Source organism: Kryptolebias marmoratus, linkage group LG18, assembly GCF_001649575.2.
Source record: "Kryptolebias marmoratus isolate JLee-2015 linkage group LG18, ASM164957v2, whole genome shotgun sequence".
Taxonomy (NCBI): domain Eukaryota; kingdom Metazoa; phylum Chordata; class Actinopteri; order Cyprinodontiformes; family Rivulidae; genus Kryptolebias; species Kryptolebias marmoratus.
Window position 1 is genome coordinate 3,290,736 of NC_051447.1, and position 10,305 is coordinate 3,301,040.

The window sequence follows — 10,305 nt, forward strand, 5'->3', positions numbered from 1 at the left end:
TTATTTGTTAGAGGAAGCCAAGAGATGGCAATAATTTATTTATTTATTTATTGTAATTTGACATATTTCCAATTTAAATTAAATTAAATTAAATTAAATTAAATTAAATTAAATTAATTTAATTTATGCCACATTTAAATAATTATTTGTTGAGTTTTTTTTTAATTATTTTATTATGTAATTTGGCACTCCTGACCCTCCATAAAAAACGTGAAAAGCCCGTAATATAAAAGGATGGTTTGTAAAAACCTTGGCCGTGTTCGAGGCTTTCTGACATCTACACATCGAGTCTGATGGTCCGAGGAAACCGGAAGAAGAAACCAGGAAGTGTTGTTAGCTAACTGCAGTCAAAGTACGAGCTTCTACTAGTTTGTTCGGACAAAGCACTCTTTGTTCCTCAGTTCACAGCAAAATGCTCGAGATGCTGACACCGAGGTAAGAGTATTTGAAGGTTTGCTGTAGCACGGTCAGTGAATTTGATACGTGCCGGTTAAAGTTGGACCGGGTCAGCTTGAATTAAATGTTAAGCAGGGAAAGCCTTGGTTCGCTCGTCTTCTGCCAATAATGTGGACCAGCTCGCGCATAGTCGGTGGCTTTGTTAGCGCCATATTCTGAGGAGGCTTTTGCACTAATTGTTATTGAAAGTAAAATATATTTTGGTCTAACCTATATGAATGTGAAACTGAACATGTCACTCTCAGATAATGTTGTCAGTGACCCAGCTACTACCATACCAAATTTTATCTCAATATCTGTAAAATGACTGAGTTATAGCTGTTTTTGAGTTTGTCACTTCTCTGTGGCGGTCATCTTAAATTGGGTTGTATATGTACACCCCATAATTATTTCCTGCAAGTTTCATCAAAATTTGTCTTGTGGTTCAGGAGATATTTTGCTAACAGACATAGACATTTGACTCCAAATAGTTGTGCACTGGTTAGCACTCAGTATCTGTAAAATTGACTGAGTTTTTGTTTGTTTTTATGCCGTTTTAAGGTTAGTTGGCTGTGCACTACCTTCAAATGATGGTACAACATGATTAAAATATCAGTTTGATCAAAGGTTAAAAGAAAAGCCCAGATTTACAGTTACTGGCTGGAAAAAAAATAAGGAAGAAAAACTGTAGCTACTTTAAGAAATGATTATTTTTGTTTATAGAACTGTCTTTGAAGACCTTAATGATCATTTTATTCTGGTGGAAACAGAAATGTAGCGCAGCAGCATAAAAACCAAAAGGATGAAACTTGTGCATCAACCTCTCGCAGCTACAAACACTCAGCCACTGAAACACTCCAGGATTTGCATTTATAATCCCAGTTTTGACCGAGATGATCCGTTGGGTAAAATGTACAGTTAACGGTAAAATGTAACAGAATGCAATGATTCGCAAATCTAAAAAAAAAAACCTATTTTATTCAAAATGGAACATTTGAACAAATCAAATATTAAAACTAAGAAATTGTACCTGGTAAGAAATAGAAGTAATTTTGAATTGTATGGCAACAAGACAGGTCTAAAAGGTTGGGACAGAGACAACAAGTCTTTAAAAGTCAGTGGTACAAATAAGAAACAGCTAGAAGAACATTTTGCAGCTAATAGGATAACTGGCAGCAGGTCCGTACGAGGAACGACGTAAAGAGGCTGAATCTCTCAGAAGGTTCACCACACTGCAAAAACCATCTAAAAGTAGTGGAACAATTTCAGAATAATGTACTTGAATAGGAAATTGGAACATTTTTGAGTATCCCATCATCTAGAGTTCATATTATTATCAAACGATTTGAAGAATCTGGAGAAATCTCTTGAGCTCAAAGGACAAAGGTGAAAGGTAGTATTGGACACCTGTGATCTTTGGGGCCCTTAGGGTCTGATTCTGTTCTGCACATCACTGCATGGGCTCAGGATCACTTCCTCAGATCATTACCTGTAAACACAGTTCACTGTGTCATCCACAAATGCTGCTTAAAGATCTATCGTATAAAGAAGAAGCCACATGTTTTTCGATTCAAATTTATTTAACGCAGAGTTACAATTAAAACTTAAGCAATACAAGAACAAAAAAAAACCCAAAACAATAAACGTTCAAAGGAGTGAGTGGAAGTATAAACTTATTAAAACCCACCCCTTCTCCAGCAACATCACAAAATGGTCTCATTCCTTCATTCTACTTTAACTAAATCAATATATTTAGGGTTTCCCCCAGCTTATCATAAGCCTAGCGAGCCTCCAAGCTTTAGTGACTGGGCCTCCAGGCTAAGCTCCGGTTGTTTATTATAAATATGTCATTTTTTATACATGTTTTTTTTTTCCCACCCGCACCCCCAAAACTGCTACCTTTTATCTATCTCACCGTGCGAGGCTACGTGCGCCAACAGTGACATAATCGTGCTGTCCCCGCCCTTGTGCGAAGGTCCTGCATGGTGTCTCGTCACGTGGTCGTGGGCCTCCTAGTAACTTGGCGTAGACTGCGCGCTCAGTCCCTGCGGGACTCTAATGAGCCCTGAGATCGAGCCACCTTCAGCTACCTGGAGTTAGCAGGTCGCTGGAGCCACAGCAATAAACATCGATCGAGCGGGTTTAACAAAAATGGTTAGTTGAGCTAAAATTCAGCTGGTGGCTTTACAAGACTGAATATGGTAAGCATGTTTTGTACTTAGTGAAAATATTATCCTTGTTTACCAGTAAAATGATGTTATCAAATTCAGCATTAGATATACTTTGTGTAGTGATCCAACATGCAGCCTGTGCCACAAAAAGCACAGTACAGTTCAGCATCTCGCTGTTTTTCTCTGTTGTTATTCATTGGCCTTGAAGTGAGACGTGTGTTGGTGCCTTGTTTGCACTTTTTCATTTATGTTAATTTAATTTATTTGTACATGTGACTTAAATTAGGATTCAAATTAAATGCAAACAATTTGTATTTATTGTAATTGTATTTTTGTTTTAAAAAGTATTTCAAAAGTGCCTTTTTGTAAAACTGTAGTTGTGTAAATATTTGGCACAAATATCTTACAATATCACATAATAAATAGCCATATTTTCAACTTTAATCTTTTTTTACTAAATCACAGTTGGCCGGCGAACGGCCACCTACCACCGGGCTCAGCCTCTTTTCTGGGGGAAACCCTGATATTCAATAATATTTTAATAGTAGCAATAACAATAGTATTAACAATGATAAAGTAATATTAATTCTAACAATGCAATGTAACAACAACAGCAGGAGAATGCATCAAAACAGTTTCTCATGTGTAGTATAAACCATTTCTTTGTATAGCAATATGCTGGTGTAGATTCTCAGTCATCCAGGCCATGGTAAATTCAAAAAAGGTTTAAAAACAAAAACAACTTTACTTCTATTCTGTAGCTGAAGACGTTTCGCTTCTCATCCGAGGAGCTTTCTCAATTCAGAAATAGAGAGTGTGGAGTTGAGCTTTTAAAGCTGAGATGGGATGTAAGCTGGATTGCTTGCAAATTGTTCTCACTCTCCTAACAATGAAGGCTCGTTAGGGTCCTTGTTTGTCTCACTGATGGGCCACTCTGGTCACATGAGTGCAGGTGTTGCTTGGAGTGAAACTGACTGGGGATCAGGCCTAAAGCTCCATTATATGTTTTTGAAAGCTGAAATCTGAGACCTCCTCCTCTGTTCTTTGTATAAACATTTGAATTGTTTAAAAATTGGACATTGCTTTAATTCCACAGTCAAACTGTCCCATAGTTTCACACCACAGACTTAAACGCAAAAACTTTGTCTTGTGGTTCTGATCTTACAACATTTTAATTTATATTTCCCTCTGAGATTATGAAGTCCCTCTTTTGAAAACAATTTTTGAATATTTTCTGGTAACTGTTTATTTTGCGCTTTAAACAAGATGCACGCTATTTGTAATTTCACCAAATCATTAAGTTTTAGCAATTTGGGATGTTTAAATAATGGATTTGTATGATCCAGGCAGCCAACCTTATTGGTAATTCTTATTGCTCTTTTTTTGCAATTTAAATAATGGCTGTAATATTGTAGTGTAATTGTTGCCCCATATTTCTGCACATTAACTCTGATAGGGTAAAGACCGTGCAGTGCTTTCTAATTAACCAACTGCTTGGCTTTATTTAATATAAAAATACTCTTTGATATTTTATTCTGTATGTATCGTATATGAGGTTTCCAACTAGCCTTATCATCAATAAGAACTCCCAGAAATTTGTGAACATCATCCAGAAACTGCCTTTCTCTCTGGACCAAAGCTCATTTAAACTATTCTGTGGTCTGATGAATCCAAATTTCAAATTCTTTTTGAAAATCATAAATGTCATGACCTTTATAGTAAAGAGGAGAGGGATCATCCAGTCTGCACACAGTTTAAAAGCCTGCCTCTCTGATGGTATAGGGGTGCATTAGGGCCTATGGCATGGGGAGCTTACACATCTGGAAAGACACCATCGAGGCAGAAAAGTATACACAGGTTTTAGAACAACATGTGCTCCCATCCAACAAAAAATCCATCGAAGAAGACCGAGGACTGTTGAACAGCTAGAATCCTCCATCTGCTGAGAATGGGACAACATTCCCTCCTAAACCTCCAGCAGCTGCTCTCCTCAGGTCTTACGGAATGCTTCACTGTGGGGAACATGACCCTGTCCCAACTTTGTCCCCATTATGCTGTCATCACATTTGAAATTACCTTATTTTTTCTAAAAAACTGAACAATTTCTTAGTTTAACCATTTAGATTTGTACACATTGTGAATAAAATATGGGTTTATGAGATTTGCAAATCCTTGTATTTTGTTTTTTTTCAATCTTGGGGTGGCAAGTGAAAGTCCCAACTCAAAATAAAAACAAGAAAACAAAAACGTAAATTCGCTTAATTAGAAATTTGGTGCTGTGAAGAAGTTTTGAGCTGCCACTCATTTCTTTATTCTTTTGTCAAGCAAATGTGAAAAAAGGAGAAGGACGTAAAACATTTGTAAACAAAAATGGAAAATACAACAGAGTGAAACTATGACAACCTGTCTGCTCCAAAACAATAATCACGTCACAGATGAAGTGGACCAAGATGTAGAAGCTCTGAACGTCTTTAACAATAACTGCAGTTATAGTACATGGAAGTGGTCCTTTGTTTGGTTAATGATTGCCTTGTCTGTGCTTTATTTTTATCAGTTTGTCTTTGCTAACCTTTTTGTTCCTGCTCTCTTGAACCTGCCTTCTTTATTTAAGGATTCTAGCCATCAACACCAGTGCTAGTACAGGGCTAGAGGGCTTCAAGGCGCATGCTGTGTTCCAGGAAATCAGCAAGAAGCTTCAGGAGGTGATTATTTAACACACACAAGATTAAGACTTTATATTAATCCCGTTAATATAACGGGATATATATATATTTTTAATGACTTAAAAAATGACTTTTTTTAAGTCATTAAAAAACAACAACATAATATTAGTTTATCCAGTTTTGTTTTGTGTTTCTGCTCACATTGGAAACGTGGATCAGCTCATTGGTGGCACATTCAGTTCAGTTCACAGCACATAAAAAATTTCAATTTGATGCTGACTCAATCAGGCAAATGGTTTCTTTCACTACTCAGTGCTTTTTGAGCATTTACCTCTGTGTGACCTTAATCTTGGCAGATTCATCCCAGGCTCACTGACAGTGCTGTTTGTGTAATGAATGAGATTTATCTTCCATAAGGAACCAGCAGTAGGGGGAATAGGTCAATTTAACAACTTGGAAACATGCTTTGGTGTAAAATCTTAAAACTGTATCGGACAAATAAAGTTAAAATTTTAGCTATGTAGTTCTTTTTCTCCCACCTTATCTTTGAAAATCTATCCTAGTTGTATTTTCACACCAGTTGACTGTTTTTGAGATAACTGCATTTGTGGCAGATTTAGGACAGTATTGTGTACAAACATGGGAATAAGTAAATCCTGTTCTCTTCCAGTTACTTGGTTTTATGTATCAGGACATGATAAAAATGAACAGGTTTTTACCAGGTTCTTAAATTATTCATGTTTGCCTTAAGTGAACAAATACACACAACAGATTCCACCGTGTCATTATTTATTAAACAATAATGAAGCCACACTGGAAAAGCTGTGGTTAAAAAAAAGTCTACTCCAGCTGCTTCCATAGGATTTTAAAGAATCAACCTGGAGCTGCTGATAAAATGTATTGATTAACTGATCAGTCAGCTCCTCCATAAAAGCAGGAGTTTTGTCACTTTGCTGCTCAAGAACATATGGATGTGTGTTAACACAATGCCAATGTGGAAAGACATCAGCAATGACCTCAGAGAATCAACTGTTGCTGCCCATCAATCTGGGAAGGGTCAGAGGTCATTTCCAAACTATTTGGAGTCCATTCTGTACAGAAAATGTTTTTTTTTTTTTTTTTTTTTTACAAGTGGAAAACATCTAGCTGCCAATATTCCCAGGAGTGGACATCCCAGCAAATTCACCCCGAAGGTTAGATCGTGCAGTGCTCAGAGAAAACCCAATAACTTCATCTCAGACTCCAGGCCTCAGTTAAAAGGTTAAATCGACACTAAAACATGACACCAAAATAGAGATGTTTGTTCATGATGGACAACACATGTTTGTAAAAACCAGATGCTGCAAATCAACAAAAACACCCCATACCAACTGTCAAGCACAATAGTTGGAGAGGTGATTATTTGTGTTAGTTTTGCAGCCGCAGGACCTGGGAACCTTGCAGTCATTGAGTCGGCCATGAACTCCTCTTGTAGAGTCAAATGTGAGGCCATCTGTCCGACAGCTGAATCATGGATCCACCTGAATGAAATGATGTGGTGGGAACTTCAGAGAGCTGAGCAGAAACAAATGTCTGCAAACCTCAATGAACTGAAGCAATGCTGGAAAGAAGAGTTGGCCAAAATTACTCCACAACTATGTGAGAGACTGATAAAGTCTTACAAAAAAAACTACTACTGAGAGTTATTGCTGCCAAAGGAGTTTCTATATGCTATTAGCCATTTGCCCACAAGTCTTTCCATTTTGGCTTTATGATTTGTTTAAAAAATAATGACATGATGGAAAATGTTGTGTGTTTGTACACTTGAGGTTAGATTTGAATAATTTTAGAATGTGGTAAAGACCAGATCATTTTTGATGTCTTGCTACATTAACCCCTAGAATTGAAAGAGGGTGGACTTTCTTGTTTCATTGACTGCACCTTTGTTATTTAGTAAAGGCGTGATCAATGAATACAATCCCAGTCACCTCCTGAGCAATTAATGCATCACCGAAATACATACAAGGACGCCACAATAAATAAATTGAAATAGAATCAGATGTTAAGAGTTTTTGTTGTGGAGAAAAATCGGATTTGTTCAACAATGTGATTATTGGCATGTTTTTCAAAACCTCTTTGGACAATTCTGTATATAGAATTATTTACGATCACATCTTTATCCAGGTCAGATGTTCAGAAATTCTCCAATACTATACATTCAAAACAAACACGTCTCTATGTCATATTTGTTATAAAGCAAAGACCTTACAAAAAGAATTAAAACCTACTGGATGATGTTTGAAGTCTGAAAACTAGTAAAATAATTTGGTAAGTGTTTCCACAACTTGTAGACCACTAAAATCTCTAAGTGAGTAACAGATCGTTTTAAGGCTTTAATTGGACATGACATGCCTCAACCACTGAATATGGATGGGTGCGGTCACGTTCTTCCATTTTAATAAAAGTCTGTGCCTAGCCAGAAGAGAAGCAAAAGATAACGTTCAGAATTTTGCCAAAGTTACATGAGAATCCACCTTTCCAGTGGTATCAAAGAGAGCAACCAAACGGGGAGGTTCTATATGGTTTTAGGGATTAAAGATAAGGTTTGAAAGATGGCTTTCCAGTTGTTTTCTAGACTTGGGCATACTCAATACATACTTATTAGATGAGGACAAATTTATTTGTACCCTTTTGTTACAGAAAGAAAAGCCCCCAAAGGTCACAAAAATAATCTTAAACTGACAAATGTAATAAAAGGGGAAAAAAAAGAAAAAACCTATAAAAAAATAGGCCATTGCTTTTGAATTTTTGATTCTCCACAACTGGCTTTCACAAAAAGGCTGGTACCCATAATTTTGTATTTTGTTGCACAAACATTTGAGACAATCACTGCAATCAGGTGATTTCTGTACCTCTCTCTGAGACTTCTGCACCTGTCCACAGGTGTTTTGTCCCACTCCTCCTAATTAAATTGCTCTAGTTGTGTCAGGTTTGAAGGGTTTCTTCTCCAGATGTTTCAGCTCCTTCCACAGATGTTCAACAGAATTTAGGTCGGGGCTCAGAAGGCCACTTCAGAATAGTCCAATGTTTGGTTCTGAGCTTCTCTTATTTTATTTTTTTTATCTGTGTTTTTGGGTTATTATCCTGTTGGAGGACCGTGACCTGTGACTGAGACCAAGCTTTCTGACACTGAGCAGCACATTTAGCCTCAGGGAGCCTTGATAGTTGTGAGGTTTCATCATACTCTGCATGGATTGAAGTCACCCTGTGTCAGATGAGGGAAAGCAGCCTCAGAAGAGAACCAAGCCTCCTCCATGTTTCACTGTAGATAAAGTGCTACAAACCTCTAGTTTTGTCTCATCTGGCCAAATTACATTTTCCCAGAAGTTTTGAGGCTTTTCCATATACATTTTGGTAAATTCCAGTCTGTCCTTTTTAGGATTTGGTGTCCTCCTCAGTTGTTCTTCACTAAGTCCACTTTGGCTCAAACAGCAACCGATGGTGCGATCTGATGCTGATGACCTTTAACCTTGGAGTTAATCTCTAATCTCTGTGAACGTTGTCCTGGGCTCTTTGGTTTCTACTCATATTATCTGTCTATTCAAATTGTCATCAGTTTCCCGCTTGCAGCGACGTCCTTAAATTTCTGGATAATCTGTTTAGCTGTAGTCACAGGAACATCCAGCTGTTTGGAGATGGTCTTATAGTCTTTACCTTTAACATGATGTCAATAATTTCCTTTCTAAGCTCCTGAGACAACTCTATATTAAACTTTCTGTGCTCCATCTTCAATGTGGTACACACCATGATGTCAAACAGCACAGTGACTACCTGTCACCCTTTAAATAGACAGACTGACTGATTACAAGACTGAAGACACCTGTGATGCTGATTACAGGACACACTTTAATTTAACATGTCCCTGAGGTCAAATTAGTTTCAGTCCTTTCTAGGGGTTAGTTGATATATATGCATATATAAAATGTTTTCTTTTTATTACTTTTACCAGTTTCAAGCTATTTCAGTGACCATTGTGGGTATTTCTTTATTGTAGGAGTACAAACAAATTTGTCCATATCTGCATGGATAAGTCAAGCCTCCACATTTTCACAGCAAAGACTCTTGTCTTGAAAGATACTGGACAGTTTGACTTTGCACATATGGACTCTGAACAGCCTTAAAGTCCCAGACTTCAGTTTTTTAACAATCCACAATGTTTCAAGGTTTCACATGACTGGTGACACTCACTTTAAATGTATTCAGATGTGAGATATTTCCTTTTGGTCCTGAGTTATAGTGTTGTCATAAGAAAAGAACATGCCAAGGTCACAGCAAGGTTGATTTTTTTTTTTTTTATTATTATAATGTTGTTCTGTCATCAGTTTAACTCTTTAGAATCTGTGTATCATTCGTTCTTTCTATTTTCAATGGAGTATCAAAAATCAAATAATGAAAAATGGACTGGTTATTTTGTTTTTTATTATAACACCAAAAACGAAAAAAAAAGCCTGGTTTTTCATATTTCACTTTTAGGCTAAGATTGAAAACATGAAATGGAAAAACGGGCAGCAGGACAGAATTTGATTTTAATACTTAATTGGTCAGGTTTAGGTGACCAGGAAGTTTGGTAAGGAGCGCTAGCAAACAACAAATATTAGCTTGTTACCGGCCACCATAGACATTGTGTACATAGACAACTCGAAGACTGGCGCTGTCTGTTGGAGCTGACGAGTCAGCGCGGCCGCCATCTTGGCTGGGTCCCCCAGTTTATCTCTTTGTACTGAGGAAGCTGTATGTCCAACTAAAATAATCAGAACTCTCTGAGTGTTTACCCAATTTTCACACAGTTTGGTTTGTTACAAACAGCAGAGATGTAGTTATGATACAGGATGCTTTCACACACTGGCGGCGCCAGGGGGGCGCTAGGGGGTGCTATAGCTCCCCCTGGAAAAGTCATAGCACCCCCGTAGCACCCCCAAGCAAAGGCATAACCGGGGTATGTGTGGGACATGTCCCACACTTCCCTTATGTATGCCCTATATCCCCCGCACTTTTTT

At 37.5% G+C, this 10,305-nt stretch overlaps 1 protein-coding gene across 1 annotated transcript in view; it reads left to right on the forward strand.

Moving 5' to 3' along the window:
- Nucleotides 1-283: 283 nt before the first annotated feature.
- The window catches only part of scp2b (sterol carrier protein 2b), an 18,722-nt gene continuing 8,700 nt past the window's right edge, over nucleotides 284-10,305 (forward strand). The window contains exons 1-2 of the mRNA XM_017434293.3: nucleotides 284-435; nucleotides 5,218-5,308. Coding sequence (XP_017289782.1) covers nucleotides 413-435; nucleotides 5,218-5,308 — 114 coding nt within the window. The 5' untranslated portion in view covers nucleotides 284-412. The remainder of the gene's footprint in view (nucleotides 436-5,217; nucleotides 5,309-10,305) is intronic.